A 17,932-nucleotide genomic window follows, 5' to 3' on the forward strand; every position below is an offset into this window, starting at 1 on the left:
GTTATCATAAATCAATCACGACCCATGAACATTGCAATCCTTAACAGCCGATTTTTTCTCGTATCGGCTATCTAGTCGATTTTCCCATCTAGCTACTCCCGAAGTAGCACACTTGGAACTGTCTTTGCAAAATTGGCATGTTCCACCTTAAATTACTGATAAACTTTCTCTCCTTATCAATTGTAGGTCAAATTGACTCGGCACGCCTTCAGGAATTCATAGGGTCAGATTGGTCCTACGTTGAAGCCAAGTGGATCTCTAGCCTTGCCCCATCAAGCAGATCCTTCCAGCTTGCTCTGTGCCAAGGTGCATCGACATGTTTTTACACCGATAGGATGGTTGCTTGGGATTAAAAGAATTATAATTGTTACCTAGGTACTTACCTTGGTAAGTTGACTATTGTTGATTCCATCCTTGTCTCTATTAGTTGTGGAGCAGAATTGTTGTTGATGATGTTTGCATCCTCTTGATATTTAGGGAATTCAACCCCCAAATATTCTCCACATGTGTTTCAAGCAATGAAACCATCTTGAATGGCCTAATGATCTCTCTTGTAATTGTCTCATTGTTCGAGCTAATTCAACAGTATGTCCATCTTGGTTGATAGTGCACACACCTATTTTGGTACTTCTTCGCTCTTATTGCATGATCGGATGTTGCATGGTGACCAACCTTGATTAGAGGCTATCTTTTCCATAAGAGCTTTAGCTTTTCCAAGGGTGAGTGACATAAATGATCCTCTAGCAGTGGCATTAAGTTGTTCACAAGCTTTCTGAGTTAATCCATGATGGAAACTTTGCATGAGCAACCAATCTTCCATTCCATGATGAGGACAATCTAAAACATATTCTTGGAAACTGTTCCCATGCTTCTAGAATGGTCTGTCCCTTCTGCTGTTGGAAATTAGAAATCTTTCCTCTTAAGGCATTGGTCTTGCCTATAGGGAAGAACTTTTCTAGGAAGGCCTTTGAACATTTTGCCCATGTATTGGTGTTATCTCTATTGGTGTAGAACCACTGCTTCGCCTTTCCCACTAGCGAGAATGGAAACAAGCGAAGTAGTATGATGTCTTGAGCAACATCCTTGATGACCACTATGCTACTGATCTCTAGAAAATTCTAAAGATGAGTTCTAGCATCTTTAGGTGCCTTTCCACTGAATGGGGTAGCTTGCACCATGTTGATGAGGCTTAGCTTGAGCTCGAACTCAAGGTTGTTGGTTTTGAGTGTTGGTCCTGTGCGAATGCTCTCGGTGCTTGGAGTAGAAAACTCAAGCAGTCTTGTTAGCCATAACATCAGAAACGGTGTTGAGCTTCTTTTTTGATTTGGTTGATTCTGATTGGAAGTTATTGGTGGATCTCAACCAATTCTACAATACCCTATACAAGATATGAACAAAGGCAAACAAGGGTAAGCCTCCTAAAGCAGAGTTATTAAGATTTTATCAATAAGTATTTATTTGATCAATTCTCTATAGCCATGTGCCCCTCCCTAGGCAATGGTGCCAGAAATGCTTGTTGACATTTCTTAGCATCACTCTTTACTAAGTTGTCATCCCCAACATGATGCTAGAAATGCGTTGTTGGTAATTATTAATGACATGTGTAAACCAAGAGAAAATTATATATGTTAAAGTATCCACAAGCGCACAGATAATATACCATTGTAGCAATTCACCCGATAGTATACCGAGTATCGTTATTTATATTTTATCCGCATGGAGGAGCAATGGGATTGTTGGCATAGAGATATTGACAAATATGTATACTTATGATAAAACCACTCTCATGCTATGGTAGGGGTAAGTCAAATGATAAATAAATGATAAATGTGAAGCATTGATAATAATTCCAGAGATAGAAATAGAGACTCATAAAATGTAGTATGGCTAGGCAGGAGATTCTTTAAGTTAAAGGCATTAAGCTACATGGCTTGCGTGGTCGGAATGACTTATCCGGATAGCTAAGTGAAAGGCAGCAGTTCAATCTCAAACAAGGTCCAACAACGATATGGTCCTTAGCTAATAGAGATGGGATCAACATAGCCAAACCTAACACTATTTGCATTTAAGATCTCGCTCGGTCTCCATTTATATCACACCACATGGTTATTTTTCACGATAGCAAATATAGCCAATCATGACCAGGTATCCACCTATTGCTCGCAGCTGATAGGAAATCACTTGACTTCTACTGGTCTAAGCATGGCTAAGCAAAAGTTTCGATCCTGGACCTAAAAAGGGGTAACAAGGTTGTTGGTGTTTTGGGTCTGGTGGATCCTCAACCGACTAGTGAAAGTGTACTGTGTATCCCTAATCCCGGATGGTGATGCAAAGAGACACAAGGTTTATACTGGTTCAGGCAATAGGTGCCCTACGTCTAGTCTGAGAGAGTGATCTTGTATTCCTTGCACCGAGGTGCTTGTAGTAGGGGCTTACAAGCTGAGCGAGAGAGGGAGCTAGTCCCAGGTCTCTGCGTGGAGTGGCGTGGGTTGCTTGAGATGTTGATCTCTTGTAGTGAGGGAGCACGTGTGTTACAGAGCATTGTGCATTGCTTGCACACGTGTGTGTGTCTATGTGCCTAGAGGCGGCCCTAGTCGCTCCCTTTTATAGTCGAAGGGAGGCATGGGGGAGGTACATGGATTTGCTACGTGGCATTTTGTGAGCAGAGGCGGCATGTCCGAGCCCTATAGCTCGTCACTAGTGGCAGTATGGTCGGTGGAGCAGCCTTGTCCTCGGTGCACTGGAGCAATGCGCTAGCCACTGCCTGATCCTGTGCAATGTGGGAGCTCCTGTGGCTTAGCATAGGGTATGGTGCGTACTACAGATGATGTGCCAATCGCTATATGTTGACAACATAGAGAGCCGAGGCACAGTCGGTGCAGAGGCTGAACCATTATGGGGGCTTCGGCGGGTGCAAGTCCTAAGGCTATAGGAGCCCGGACATGACTCTCCACGCCGCGCTGTCCTTGGAGCAAGGGTTAGGTAGCCCAATGCAGCACGGGTGTCAATCGTAGGCACAATGCTGAGCACAGCTGCTGATAACCCCTACCTTGTCCTATCCTGGATGGCATGGCATCGATGTGACTCACATCTCATCAGCCACTCCACTGTATCGAGCCGTCATTTGGCTGACGTCGTGGGAGTGGTTGAACGCATTAGTTGGATGTGACGTCCTATTAGAGAAGTTGGTCAAGGCAGAGGCGACAGGGTTGTTGCCGAGCCGGCCTTGAGTGAATCAGAGAATCAGTACCTCGTCCAAGGCCTTACGGGCAGGGCCTCGGGCGAGGTGGAGAATCGATACCTCGTCCGAGGCCTTACAGGCGGGGCCTTAGGTGAGGCGAAGAATCAGTACCTCGTTCGAGGCCTTATGGGCGGGGCCTCGGACGAGGCGAAGAATCGGTACCTCGTCCGAGGCCTTACGGGCGAGGCCTCAGACGAGGCAGAGAATCGATACCTCGTCTGAGGCCTTACGGGTGGGGCCTTGGATGAGGCGGAGAATCGGTACCTCATCCGAGGCCTTACGGGCAGGGCCTCGGATGAGGCAGAGAATCGATACCTTGTCCGATGCCTTATGGGTGGGGCCTCGGGCGAGGTAGAGAATCGGTACCTCGTTCGAGGCCTTATGGGTAGGGCCTCAGGCAATGTGGAGAATTGGTACCTCGTCCAAGGCCTTATGGGTGGGGCCTCGAGCAAGGCAGAGAATCAGTACCTCATCTGAGGCCTTATGGTTTCATTTTGGGCTGAGCCCGCTTTGGGTGAGCCTGGATGTTGTTCGAGGTGAACCGGGCAGTCCAGCCGAGCCTCAGATAAGGTGGGGGTTTGCCGGTGGTTGTCTCTTAGCTTTGATTTTTACAAGGTCTAAGCGATTTTTTTGGTTCATGCTTAGGGGACCCTGAAACAACCCCAATTTCCACCAAGGGAAAACCATAGAGTTGAAGTGTAATAAGACCGTGGTAGATCATATTACCCAAATTCCAGTCGAATATCACATCCATACAATGATATTATCAGAGTACAAATAGTGTAGGAATTATATAAATTATTACATCGCCAGCATTGGCGGAATCAAAAGTAGCATTCATTCAGAACAGCTTGAAGATAAGATCGCCAAACTCGAGCATAGGCATGAACCCCTCAACCTGTCAAACTCCTCGGAGCTATACTCCTCAGTAGAACCTGTATGCCAAAATTTATCAGTACGATTTGTACTGGCCACTCCCAACCCTATGAGCATTGATTTGTGGAAATTGGATGCAAGTTGGATATAGTCAAAAGGAACCTATAAGGCTAGGGCTTTCCTATGTATTTTAGCATATCAAGTATATAACAGTATAGTCAAGTTTTAACACCATACCCACACCTATTCCACCCATTCCCATTCTAGAGCCAGGTTTCGATCCCGGGGATCGACATACCACCATCTCCACACATCATCATACCATACCATACCATACCATACCATCGCTTAGTCAATAGGCCAACTCCCTCTCGGCACTGTCTCAAGGCCTGTAGCCCCTGGCTACGACCGAACACTCACTTCCAGGGGAAGAAAAGAAGGACTCATCTCGCTATCTAGTTTAAGCGAAACCCAGGAAAGGTCCATAGCCGACAAGTCGGCACATGTATCGATCGATCAACCATACACTCTGCAGAGGTTTTACATAACCATAAGATCCGACTTCCTCGCTGACTATCATCAACTAGGGCTAATTCTGGCCGCTTGCTAGCCTAGGATAATGCCACTCTACCATTCAGCCCTGGTACACCCCAAGTCTAATCTAGGGGTGGCTGAAACTAGTGAGTCATGAGCCAGGGTCCACAAGGTCTCCATGAAGTCTCGGAAGTGTGTGGGGGAAATCCTCCGCGCCCCGTACCTCCTTACACTGTCCGCTATCAACCCAGCAGTAGTGGCAATATCCTACCAAGTAGTCCGGCCGTCCCGCACCATATAGGGCGAGTGGTACAGTAAGGCTTCCCGGTGAATCTGAGTACTAGTAAGTCCTTAGGGGTGACCAAGCCAGAATGTCTTCATCAGGGTTTCCATTTATCGTGCCACCACAGCACCTCCATCCTGGGCTCCTCCCATCACAGGTTCACACCCAGGACCACCTCATATACCATTTACCCACCATAGGTATCCATTCCAAGGGTGCCCAGGTAGCACCACATGGCATGACTTGCCCCAGGCTTGTCGTATACTCCAACTTGGTCAACACAACCCTCACCCTCCACACACCCAAGTCACACACGCAGCACTCTCCCCAGTAGTCCAGAATACACCACAGCATTAATGTAGTATAAGAGTAGTAGAAGTACAAGCAAATAAAATATAGCAATAAGCATGTGTCTAACCTAATAGCAGGGTATGCAGGGGTAAGGTTGCATCAAGGTAAAGGCCATCAAGAAAGCATACTACCATGCAAGTCCTATCATAGTATGAGTATAACCGTAAAGTAAAGCAATAGCAGTTCTACATTAGCCATGCGTAATAGGTGCTACGAGATTGGATGGGATGTGGCACCTTCAGTGCAGTCATCTCTGTACTCCTCACGGTACTCATGATCCTCGTCTGTCCGATTCCCCTCCGAGTCTGCAAACGATCACATTATAGTCGCGTTAGCGACGTCTATAGAATAGCACAAAGAAGCAATGAGAATTCAAAAGAGCCAAATGCACTCAAACATGGGTTCATTGCGTAGAGCTTGATTTTAGATGAATTTTGGTCCTAGTTTTGTATTTTTCTGAGGTCATATGAATTAGTTATGAATTTCTGAAGTTTAAATCTATTTCTGAAAATGGAAAAAGGCTGAATTAATCCTGGGCTGACACGTGTCATACTATCGGTTGGTCCATGTGGCTTGCTGATGTCAGCATGACGTCAGCATCATGGTTCCTGAGCTAATAGGTGGGGTCTAGCTGACGTCAGCATGACGTCATCAACGTCATCCTTACCGACAGGTGGGGCCAGAGGCTATTAAGCCACTGACAGGTGGGTCTGGTCATGGTCAACGATGAGTCAATGGTCAACGGTCTTCAGGTCAATGGTCAGGGTCACTGACGTGTGGGTCTAGGGCTGCTGACGTCAGTAGCTGATGTCAGCATGATGTCAGCATGATGTCACCTTGGCTGCGCTGGCTTCTTACATGTGGGTCCCGCATGATGTCAGCATGACATCAGCATCTGACGTGTGGGCCCAGAGTGTCTGTGCCCCTGACATGTGGGGCTAGGTCAATAGTCAACGTTGACCAGGTCAACTGGTCAATACGGGCTGGGTCCAAACTAGGCTCTAGGTGGGCTCAGGTTGGGCCGGTCTGGGCCGAGCCGACCCAGACACATGGCACGCTGCGACGCTGCCACGTCACGGCCATGGGCCTTTATTGGGCTTTGTCCACAGCGCGGCTCACACCATGTGGCTCATGGTGGACCAGCGCTCATGGTCCATGGACCTACGATGGGGTGCATGGTGGACCAAGTCCACCGTCTCTTCTCCTTGGCTCGGCTCACGTGCACCGAGTTCATGCACGGGTGGCCGGTGAGGGAGGAAGCCCTCTATTTCTCCCACGGCGGTGCCCCCACCGACGGCGAGCTCACTGTGAGCCCCTGCGGTGGCGCTGGTGTCCGATTAGAGAGGGGAAAAAGCTTCCCTGGGCCACGGCAATCATGATCCTGAGGTCTAAGTGGTGGTCGAGGTCCTCTAGTGTGTTGGCCATGGCGGCTGGCGGCTCAGGCAGTGCTCGCCGGTGGCGAGGTCACGCACGCAGGCCCACCAGTGGCTAGTGCTAGGCAGATGAGGCTTCTACGGTTTCGTGGGTGCACGGCGAAGGTGTCTAGGGCTCACGGCGAGGCTACGGGTTCCCAGGTGGCCGGTAGAGACATTCCCGGTGGCCACAGCGACTGGTGACGATAGCGAGGCACGCAGGTGATCTATGGGGCTCCAGTGGGGTAGTCATGGCATGGTTGCGGTTGTGCGCAGTAGTGCGTGTGTTCCTAGTGGCCGGAGACAAGGCACTAGCCTACTGTGCTCCAGGTGTGGAGCGCCATGGCCGACGGTGAGGTTCGGCGGTAGAGAGAAACCTAGAAGGGGGGGCTCACCATGGGTGGCGTGGAAGAATGGATGGCGATGCCATGTCGATTCGAGGCCATGATAGCTTCGGAAGCCTGTGCAATGCCAGTGCCGAACCACGTCGGTGATGTAGACGACGTCGTCGCTTTCGGCTCCGACGACCACCTCCCCCATGGCAGGCTTCGGCATTTTCTCCCCTCCCCTTCCTCTTCTCCCTCTTCTTTCTTGGCTCAGTGTGCTGTGGTCAGCCACTGAGGTGGTGGTGGGGTGATGGAAGGCGCTAGGGCTCTCGACCGAGGCTCTTATAGCCGAGCGGGAATCGGCGAGCTCGGTGATCGGCAGTTGGGGATTCAAGGGCGATCGGGGCGCGAGCTTGCATCCAATGACCATGAGGGGTTGCGTGGGCATGGCGCAAGGGGGGAGGCAAGGCCATGCCCTGGGCGTGACCCCCTGGCCCACTCCCTGCTAGTGCTATTAGCGTTCTGTCGGAGGGGAAAATCAGCGTGGGCGTGGAGAAGATGAATAGGGAAAAGGCTAACGAGTGGGGTTCGTTGGCAGTGGCTGTGGGCGAAGGAAAGAGGGGCGCATGGGTGAACAATGCGCGGCTGACGCGCGGGGCCAAGTGGCAGCGACCGCAAGCGAGCTGAGGGCGCGCGGGCATCGCTGGGCCGCAAGCTGGGCTGTTGTGCGTGAGTTGGGGCCGGCCTGCTACTGTGCACGCATGGGCCAGCAGAGAGGAGGTGTTAAGGGATGGGTTGGTAGTTGGTTGCGTAGGTTGGGCCGAGCAGCTGGCTAGGAGGCCTTCTTCTTCTTTTCCTTTTTCTTTTTCTATTTTTCATTTCTTTTCCATTGTTTGAATTCAAATTTGGTTTAGAATTTGAATTTAAAACTGAGGTAACTTGTTCATTGTAGTTTAGAGGATTTTGTTTAATAATAATTTTATGGTTTATTACTTTAATGGAATTGTTAAGCATAACATAAAGCAAATGAAGATCCAACTCACAATTTGAGTTAACAATGCATGCAACATCTATTTGTTAGAAATTAAATAATCATAATCAACGTATGACATGCCATGCTTATGTGTTGACTTAGGTTGGGTTACTTCTAATGCAACTCTTAGGTTGGGTTTCTTTACATGACACTCTTCATCACATGGGACTTTTGAAGAAAAAATTTGTAGTTGCTATTTTTGGTGTGTGGATTTTTGGGTTGTTACAGACCCCCTTTTTATGGAACCCTGACAGTAGCCCCCGAGCCTTGGGGAGAGCGTGAGCGCTCTCCCTGAGGTTTTGATGAGACTTGGCTCATGGCAGCTCCTGGCAGGATGGTGTTTCATACTTGAGGCTTCGGTGGGTGCGCGTGAGCGCACCCACTGGGTGTAGCCCCCGAGGCCCTGGAGGAGTGGATTGACTCCTCTAGGGGCTTTTCTCATGTTGAGCAAGGGGTTTTATCGCGTTTGCCATGCCCCTGAGTGCGAGTTCGGGTCGCTGGGCCTCGACTTGGTTGCAGGAAGAGCCCGCGAGCCTCTGCTCAGAGTAAGAGGGCAATTAGGAGTTTCCCTATCTTTTTTATGCGGCCCTCGTGCATCCTTTTTGTTCGGAAGGAGGGGTGGAGTATGCCAGGCTACCCTCGGTGGGCGCGAGCAGTGACACCTTCGGTGAGCTGTTATCAGGTAAGTCCGAGTGGAGGCCCGTGCCCCATTTGATAGGGGTCGGCTAGCGAACTAGAGACGCACTCCAAAAGTACTAGAGGGCTTCTCTAGTGGGTCCTAGGGCTGTTCGATTGGCCCTGGGGGCTCGGTGCCGCCCTATGGTGGGATTCCATTAAGAGGCCTCCCTGCTGGTCTCGAACATGACTTAGGGCACTCCAAGCAATTGCTTGCTTGGGCCTCGGCCATGTACGGGCTCGCCCATAGTCATCCCTGACTCTGTTTGTCCTAGGGCAGCTGTCGAGACCCTTGGGGGCCCAGCCTTCAAACCCCTGGACCGTAACGGGCTTGGTGCCTTTTGTCGCGTTTGCCGAGCCCCTGAGTGCGAGTTCGGGTTGCTGGGCCTTAGCTTGTTTGCAGGAAGAGCCCTCGAGCCTTTGCGTAGAGCAAGAGGGCGATCAGGAGTTTCCCTGTCTTTTTTGTGTGGCCCTTGCACATCCTTTTTGTTCGGAAGGAGGGGTGGAGTATGCCAGGCTACCCTCGGTGGGCGCGAGCAGTGACACCTCCGGTGAGTTGTTATTGGGTAAGTTCGAGTGGAGGCCCGTGCCCCATTCAATAGGGGTTAGCTAGCGGTCTAGAGACGCACTCCAAAAGTACTAGAGGGCTTCTCTAGTGGGTCCTAGGGCTGTTCGATTGGTCCCGGGGGCTCGGTGCCTCCCTATGGTGGGATCCCATTCAGAGACCTCTCTGCCGGTCTCGGACATGACTTAGGGCATCCCAAGCAATCGCTTGCTTGGTCCTCGACCATGTACGGGCTCACCCATAGTCATCCCTAACTTTGTTTGTCCTAAGGCGGCTGTCGAGACCCTTAGGGGCCTAGCCTTCGAACCCCTGGACCGTAACGGGCTCGGTGCCTAGTTCCTTAGTCTGAAAGGAATCAGGTGGGGCATATTCCCCTCCCATCGGCTGACAATGGCGGGTGCGCCTTTTGAGGTGGTTCCTTGGGGAGACGGAACGACACTTGCCATTGCTGTGGTTGGATGCAACGTGACGTCTGTGGATGGGATGTTACTATGTTGGATCTGGATTAACTGCGCTAGATCTGAGGGAAACTTTCCTCAGTTTCATCGCTCGTCCATTTCGCCCCCTTCCCTCCCTCATAAATACATGATGAGCCTCACCCCGCCCCTCCTTACCTTGCCTGCCTATGTTCACCCTTTTTGCCCTTGAGCGGTTGCTAAGAACGAAGGAAGAGAGCGCCGGGGAGAACAAGGGAGAAGGGGGAGGAAAGGCGAGAGAGGGAGGGATAGCAAGAGCACACCTTGCTATCATAGCCGCATTCTCTACCGCACCCATGGCCGGTGGCACTATTGTCGTCTAGGCAGATCCTTGGTGCCTGTCCGACTTGTCTATGGCGACGCTGTAGTCGCTCATCGATGATGGTCTCCTCCGCTCGGTTATCGACCCCAATAGACCGAAGTGGATTGCTCCAGGGGGCGAGCCAGAGCCGAGGCCACATGATGGCTACATCGTGAGCTCCGTGGCCTTCCACGAGCGCGGTCTCGGCATGCCAAGGGACCGGTTCATGCGTGCGCTCCTGCATTACTACAGCATGGAGCTCCACAACTTCAACCCCAACTCCATTGTGTAGGCGGCCATCTTCGCCATTGTCTACGAGGGGTACCTGGGCATCGCCCCCCACTAGGAGCTATGGCTCCACTTCTTTTGGGTGGGGCTCAACACTAAGTCGACAGGCATGATAGGCATGTAGAAGGCATTGAGGGCCAGCGGCTGCACTCTCCAAGTCCGCCAAGAAAGGCAGCCCTTGTACATCCAGGCCTAGCTCACGTTGTCCAACCGTCGCTGGTACAATAGCTAGTTCTACCTTCACAACAATGATGGTGGGCTTCCCCCCTATACCAGGCGGGTTGTGGAGAGCCAGCCAGAGAGGTGGAGGTATGGTGTCCCAGTGGTTGATCAGCCCAAGCTACAGGCGCTCCTGAAGGCGCTAGAGAGGCTACGCAGCTATGGTCTTACGGCGGCCGTGGTCATGGCGGCATTCCACCGTCAGAGGGTGCTGCCGCTGATGGCTCGACGGCAATGCCTATTCGAGATGACACCGGGTGAGCCGATCGATGGCATCCGGTTGTCCGCCGTCGCCCTTTCTGACGAGGAGGTTCTGCATCGGGTGAGAGAGATGGTGGAGGGGTGGCAGAGGAGCAGTGACCTGACCCCATTCTCGATGCACCCATTGTGGGGATACATCTCTCTGATGAGTCACGCGCCGCTATGGTCCCCAAGGCCTCCTTGCTCCTTACATTTTCAATCTGTTCCCTTATTTGCGTTTGCCGTTCCTATAGGGGATGAGGGATGTGCGAGACTCCCTGCCACCCATTCCCAAGGATGCAGAGCGGCGGGCGGTGAATAGGGTGCATGCCGAGGTGTACAAGGAGTGGAAGGATGCTAAGGAGGCAAGGCTCAAGAGGAAGAGCCTTGAGCACGATGAGCTGGAGAAATGTCGTCAGTAGCAGAGGCACGACGGTCTCTCGGCGGAGCTATCTCCATCACCGTCGTCGACGGATTCTTCGAGTGATGACGACAAGAGCGAGATGGGGCGGGGTCCTCTGGACCATCTCCCTGACATCAGGCAGATGGTGCCTGGAGTGTCAGTGCGTGGCCCAGTGTCTCTAGAAGGAGGAGGAGAGGATGCCTCGGGGTTGGCGATCGCTCACCCTAGGGCCGAGGCCGACACACCCAAGACACGGGTGTTGGGAAAGCGCGCCATCAGCCCGATGGCTCGATGGTGGAGGTGGAGCGGGTGATGGCGGGGGCAGCCCAACCATCTCCGCAGAGGATCGAGGGGGCGTCGGAGTCTGACGAGGGCTGGCTGGCACCGACAGACATGGGGGTCGTGCCACCGCTGCCGCCACCACCGTTATAGAGGATGAGGGACATAGTGCGGAAGCTGTTGTGTCCCTGCTCGAGGTAAGTGTTCTGTTAGTGGAGTTTGCAGCATCTTCCACTCGTTCTTTGGTCGTATGATGACTAAGTGTTTTGTCTTCAGCTAGAAGCATCAGGTAGAAGCGCCCGCCATGGTGCCATGTAAGGCGCTCAAGGTGAGCACCAGCTCCACCGCCCGGTGGGTGGTGGAGGCGTAGGCCGCCATACAGTGTGATGCGACATCGGCCAGGGCCGACCCAAAGGAGCCGATCGCCCAAGGAGGGGTTATCGAGGTGGCCATGAATCAGGCGGGGGAGGAGGGGCCTACACCCCATGAGGCCGAGGCCCTCGAGCTAGGTGAAGCCAAGGCGCCTTCAATCACTGAGGCCACCAAGGGCAAAGTTGAGGCCCCTAGGACCTCCAAGGCTGAGGTGGTAGACGCTAGGGCTCCCAAGACCACCGAGGCTGAGGAGGCAGAGGCTGGAGCTCCCGGGACCACCAAGGCTGAGGCGGCGGAGGCCGGCTTGGGCACGGTGGAGCCGGTGGCCAAGGATGTGGAGACAGAGGTGAGGCAAACTTCGGTACTGCCCCCGGTCCAAGACCTACCGCCATCGCAGGAGAGCGCCTAGGAGGTGGAGGTTCATTCAATCTCCTCTGATGATACTTCCTAGGGGAAGGAGCTGGCGAATGCCAAGGCGACTAGCACCGTGGAGCAGCTGGCTCTGACCTCTAGCGAGGGACTCTCAGCCCTCGTCTGGGTACAACCCAAGCTCCATGGGTGGGATCGCCCATGTGTCTTGTGGTGGAGCTAGGATGACCCTAAGGGGGAGCCTCTATTTGCCCTTGAGGATGCGGCCAAGGGGCGGCATTGGGGCTCCTTTGAGCAATTCTGCTAGCTGGCAGAGCAGTCACTATGGACAGCGCTGTCCTTCATGGCTGACGATCTGCCCAGCGTTGCCCAGGTGCGCGCTTTCTTTCCTTGTGTTGTGTCGTCTTTTTCCTGAGTTTTCTCATAGTGCTTGACATCTGTTCTGCCTATCCAGGAGCTCGAGGCCTGGTCCCTCGGGAAGTCTATGTTCCTCCGGTGGGAGAGGGACATCTGGGACTAGCTCTGATAGTAGAAGGACCTGCTCGCCAATGCTAATGAGCTTCTATCGGCATTGAGCGCAGAGGTGGAGGACCTTTGCCTTTGTTGTGCTGATATGAAGGCCAAGGCGACCACGGCTCAGGAGCAGGCCACCCCTTTAGCAGCGCGGATCAAGGAGGTGGAGGAGGAGTTGACCTAGGTGGCTGATGAGCAGGACACCTTCAGGTCCCAGGCCGAACAAGTGGAGGTCTTTGCCAAGGCCATCACCAGGCAGCTGGGGGCGGAGCAGGGCATGCACCTAGTGATGAAAGGTGCCTTGGCGGAGGCCCTCAAGGTGGCCGAGGCCTCCTAGGTCGAGGCCCTAGCCTAGAAGGAAAAGGCCGAGGGTGAGTCCTGTTGAGCCGCGCCCCTTGTTTTATTTGTTTTTCTTGTGTTTGACCCCTAACTCCCTGATGTGATGCAGAGCTAGAGAGGGAGGCTTCTAGGGCGGCCGAGGCCTCTTGGGTTGAGGTCCAAAACTGGAGGGAGAAAGCCAAGGGTGAGTCTCATAGGCTTGCGCCCCTGTTTGGCTTTCATGCTTGACCCCATCCCACTTGTCTTAGCGCAGGGTTGGAGAAGGAAGTCACTCAAGCAGCCGAGGCCTCCATCGTAGTGAAGGCAGTGCTCGAGGCTGAGATCCAAGAGCACAACGTGCTGTAGAGCACTGCCCGTACTACCTGCGAGGCCCTAGAGGTCACAGGGGTCGAGTCGGGTAGCTCCCTCGGTAGCTGCTTGATCGCGTTGAGCGGCCGAGTCCACGAGCGGCTTTGGGGGGTGCTGCATACGGGCGTCAAGCACGCCCTAGCCATCGTCTCCTCGCACTACACCTACATCGACCTCAAGGCCGTCAGTGATGGTTACGTCATGGCTAAAGATGACAAGAAGGCCGAGGAGGAGGTCATGAAGCTGGTGGAGACGGCTAAGGCCCCTAGCACGGTGTTGGCCAAGCTATTTGAAGAGGAGGTGGTTCCTCCTACGTCGACCGCCGAAGCTGGTGACCCTGAGCTTTGACCTAGGCCAAAGGGGCCATGTAAATAGATTAGGACTTACATTATTGTACCATAACGCTTGTGGCCATCGAGGCCTTTTTGAGGTACCTATGTGTATATGCTTTTTAATTGTTTTTTATTGTATTTCCGAGCCTCTACCCTCTGTCTCGTCTTTGAACATATCTCTTGCAAAAAACTTCCTCAGAGCCTAAGCTGCCCCTCAGGCAAAAGGTGGTGAGGGAGTTGCCGTAGCCTAGAGGCATAGGCTATCTCGTGGCTTGGCCGGCCTTTTGGCCCTGAGACAGACTTTTGGTCCTTAGGTTTTCTACAATCAATTTGCCAGAGTACACGAAAGAGTTTGGCGTAGAATTTTTTTCAAAAAATGACTAAAAATGGTGATTGGGACTTAGGGGGGTCCCCCTTCTAGCCCCCGAGGGAGGCTCGGTTCTATAGAGGCAGAGCCAAGTCTTGTTCGAGCCTCGCAGTGGGCACCTCTATAGAGGTAGAGCCGAGTCTCCCTTATAGCATTATCATAATGCTGATCCCCCATCGATGGGCTCAAGGGATTTCTCGAAAAATTAGAATAACTAAAGAATGCTTCTTTATTGTATTTCGAGAAACAATGTATACAATGCTTGGAAATTTAAGGGTAGAAGCGACGTAGTTGTTCTATGTTCCAAGTGTTGGTGAGGATTTCGCCCTTCTCGTTGGCTAGCTTGTAGGTCCTGGGCTTTAGCACTTGGGCGATGATGTACAGCCCTTCCCATGGTGGGGTCAGCTTGTGGCAGCCCTTATTGCTCTGCCTCAGTCTCAGCACCAGGTCACCTACCTTCAGGTCTCGGCTTCGAATGCGCTGGGCTTGATAGCATTGTAGGGCTTGCTGGTACATGGCTGAGTGTAGCAGCGCAACATGTCGGGCTTCCTCTATTTGGTTGAGGGCGTCCTCGCGGGTAGTGCGGTTGCTCTGTTTGTTGTAGGCCTGAAGCCTTGGGCAACCATACTCCAAGTCAGTGGGGAGGATGGCCTCAGCTCTATAGACCAGGAAGAATGGTGTGAACCCCGTGGCTCGGCTCAGAGTGTTCCTCAGGCTCCAAATGACCGACGGGAGTTTGGCAAGCCATTTCTTGCCAAATTTCTTCAACCGGTTGTATATTCTTGGCTTGAGACCCTATAGGATCATGCTGTTGGCATGTTCTACTTTGTCATTTGTCCTAGGGTGTCCTACGGCCAACCAGGCCACATGGATGTGGTGGTCATCGTAAAATGTCAGGAACTTGTGGCCGGTGAATTGTGTCCCATTGTTAGTGATGATGGTGTTTGGAACCCTAAACCTATGGATGATATCAGTGAAGAATAGCACCGCTTGCTCAGTTTTGATTCGAGTGATCAGGCGAGCCTCGATCCACTTGGAGAACTTATCGATCGCTACCAACAAATGGGTATAGCCCCTAGGGGCCTTCTGTAGAGGCCCAACCATGTCCAGTCCCCATAGGGTGAATGGCCATGTAATGGGGATGGTTTGGAGGGCTTGGGCCGGGAGGTGCATCTGCCATGCATAGTACTAGCATCCCTCGCAGGAGCATACCAGCTTGGTGGCGTTAGCAACCGCCGTTGGCCAGTAGAACCCTTGGTGGAAGGCATTTTCGATGAGCATTCGAGGCGCTGCATGGTGCCCGTAGGCCCTCACGTGCAAGTCCCAAAGTAGGGCCTGGCCTGCCTTGGTGGTGATGCACCGTTGGAGGATGCCAAATGGGCTTTGCCTATACAACTCGCCATTGCTGAGGACGTAAGTTTGGCTCATCGTGCAAGCTGTCGGGCTTTGGTCCTGTCTGCAAGAAGCTCTCCTCGAATGAGGCAATCAAGGAACGGGACTTGCCAGTCTATGCCCTGGTTGGCCTCGGGAGGCTCTGCATTGATTTCCATGGCCTCGGGCTCGACCGCAGGGGTCTCGATGATAGAGGGGGCCTTGGGCCCTATGGTGGGCTCGACCAATGGCCCCTTTTCCACTGCCGAGGCGTAGTCAATGGAAGGCTTGTGGAGGTCTCTGGTGAAGATGTTCGGGGGGACCAGGGCCCGTGCCAATGCCATCTTTGCTAGTTCGTCCATGGCCTCGTTGAATTTTCACACAATGTGGTTGAGTTCAAGACTGTTGAACTTGTCTTCTAGGTGATGTACCATCTTGCAGTACACCTCCATTTTGGGGTCATGGTAGTTTGACTCCTTCATCACTTGATCAATGATGAGCTATGAATCGCCCCGTATGTCAAGACGCCGTACTCCAAGTTTGATGGCGATCTACAAGCTGTTGATGAGTGCTTCGTACTCGGCTGCGTTGTTGGAGGCGGCGAAGTGGAGCCGAATCATGTAGCGCATGTGCACTCCGAGGGGTGAGATGGAGAGCAGACCCGTGCCTGCCCCGGTCTTCGTCAAGGACCTATCAAAGTACATGGTCCAGCATTCCACCAAGACTTGACTAGGTGGTAGTTAGGTGTCAGTCCACTCAGCCACAAAATCAGCCAAGACCTAGGATTTAATTGCTTTCTGAGGCGCAAAAGATAGGGCTTCCCCCATGAGTTTGACAGCCCACTTGGCTATCCTACCCGAGGCCTCCTGGTTCTATATTATCTCTCCTAGAGGGAAAGATGACACCACGGTCACTGGGTGGGACTCAAAGTAGTGACACAGCTTGCGTCAAGCCAAGACTATGGCATAGATCAGCTTCTGGATGTGGGGGTAGCATGTCTTAGTCTCGAAGAGCACCTCACTAATGAAGTAAACAGGTCGTTGGATGGGTAGAGCATGCCCCTCTTCCTACCTCTTGACCACTATGGTTGCGATGACCACTTGGGTTATTGCGGCAACGTAGAGTAAGAGGGCCTCGCCCTTGGTCAGTGGCACTAGGATGGGAGGATTGGTGAGCAGTGCTTTGAGCTTGGTGAGGGCTTCTTTGGCCTCGGGGGTCTAAGAAAAGTGTTTGGATTTTCTCAAGAGGCGGTATAGAGGCAAGCCTTTTTTGCCAAGGCATGAGATGAAGCGGCTCAGGGCCACAAGGCATCCCATAACCCTCTGTACTCCCTTGAGGTCTCGGATTGGTCCCATGTTGGTCACAGCCGAGACCTTCTCTAGGTTGGCTTCGATGCCACGCTTCGAGACTATGAATCCCAAGAGCACGCCTCGGGGGACCCTGAAGACACACTTCTTGGGGTTGAGCTTAATGCCCTTCTCTCTGAGGCATTTGAAGGCTATCTCCAAGTCATCAACGAGATCACTAGCCTTCCTGGACTTGACCACGATGTTGTCCATGTAGGCCTCGACGGTTCACCCGATGTGCTCGTCGAAGACCTAGGTCATGCACCGTTGGTACGTGGCCCCTGCGTTTCTGAGGCCGAACGGCATAGTCACATAGCAGTACATGCTGAATGGGGTGATGAAAGAAGTTGCAAGCTAGTTGGATTCTTTCATCTTGATTTGATGGTAACTAGAATACGCATCAAGGAAAGATAGGGTCTTGCATCCCGCAGTGGAGTCAATGATTTGGTCGATTTGGGGTAATGGGAATGGGACTTTTGGACACGCTTTATTCAAACCGATGTAGTCTACACACATCCTCCACTTCCCATTTTTCTTCTTAACTAATACAGGATTACCTAGCCACTCTAGATGGGACACTTCCTTGATGAATTCGGCCACCAAGAGCTTCTGCACCTCCTCGCCGATGGCCCTGCACTTTTCCTCATTGAATCAGTGCAGGCACTGCTTCACCGGTCTAGAGCCGGCCTAGATGTCCAAGGCGTGCTCGGCGACCTCCCTCAGTATGCCCGGCATGTCCGAGGGACTCCACACGAATACATCGGCATTTGCGCAGAGAAAGTCGACGAGCACGGCTTCCTATTTGCTATTGAGGGTGGCGCTGATCCTTAGTGCCTAGTCATTGGAGCAGGTGGGGTCGATCGGAATGAGTTTGACGGCCTTCGTGGGCTCAAAAGTCCTGGCACGATGCTTGGAGTTAGGCGCCTTGCTACCAAGTCAGTCGAGGTTGACGATGAGGGTCTCGGCCTCCACGAGAGCTTCAACGTACTCGATGCATTTGATGTTGCAGTTGTATGCATTCTCGTACATGAACTCAATAGTGATGACGCCATTGGGGCCCAGCATCTTGAGCT

General features: G+C 52.5%; 1 protein-coding gene and 1 non-coding gene across 2 annotated transcripts; both read left to right on the forward strand.

Annotated features, from left to right (window-relative positions):
- The first annotated feature begins 819 nt into the window (after nt 1–819).
- On the forward strand, nt 820–927 carry LOC136461964 (small nucleolar RNA R71). Its single transcript, XR_010760498.1, has one exon. It is a non-coding gene; the product is annotated as a small nucleolar RNA R71 (small nucleolar RNA).
- An 11,026-nt stretch (nt 928–11,953) lies between these two features.
- LOC136460627 (uncharacterized) lies at nt 11,954–13,791 on the forward strand. Its single transcript, XM_066460253.1, has 3 exons — nt 11,954–12,220; nt 12,326–12,412; nt 13,441–13,791. Exons 1-3 carry the CDS (start codon nt 11,954–11,956, stop codon nt 13,789–13,791), a joined length of 705 nt encoding a protein of 234 aa, XP_066316350.1.
- The last annotated feature ends 4,141 nt before the right edge of the window (nt 13,792–17,932 follow it).

This window comes from Miscanthus floridulus, chromosome 6, assembly GCF_019320115.1.
Source record: "Miscanthus floridulus cultivar M001 chromosome 6, ASM1932011v1, whole genome shotgun sequence".
In the NCBI taxonomy this organism is placed as follows: domain Eukaryota; kingdom Viridiplantae; phylum Streptophyta; class Magnoliopsida; order Poales; family Poaceae; genus Miscanthus; species Miscanthus floridulus.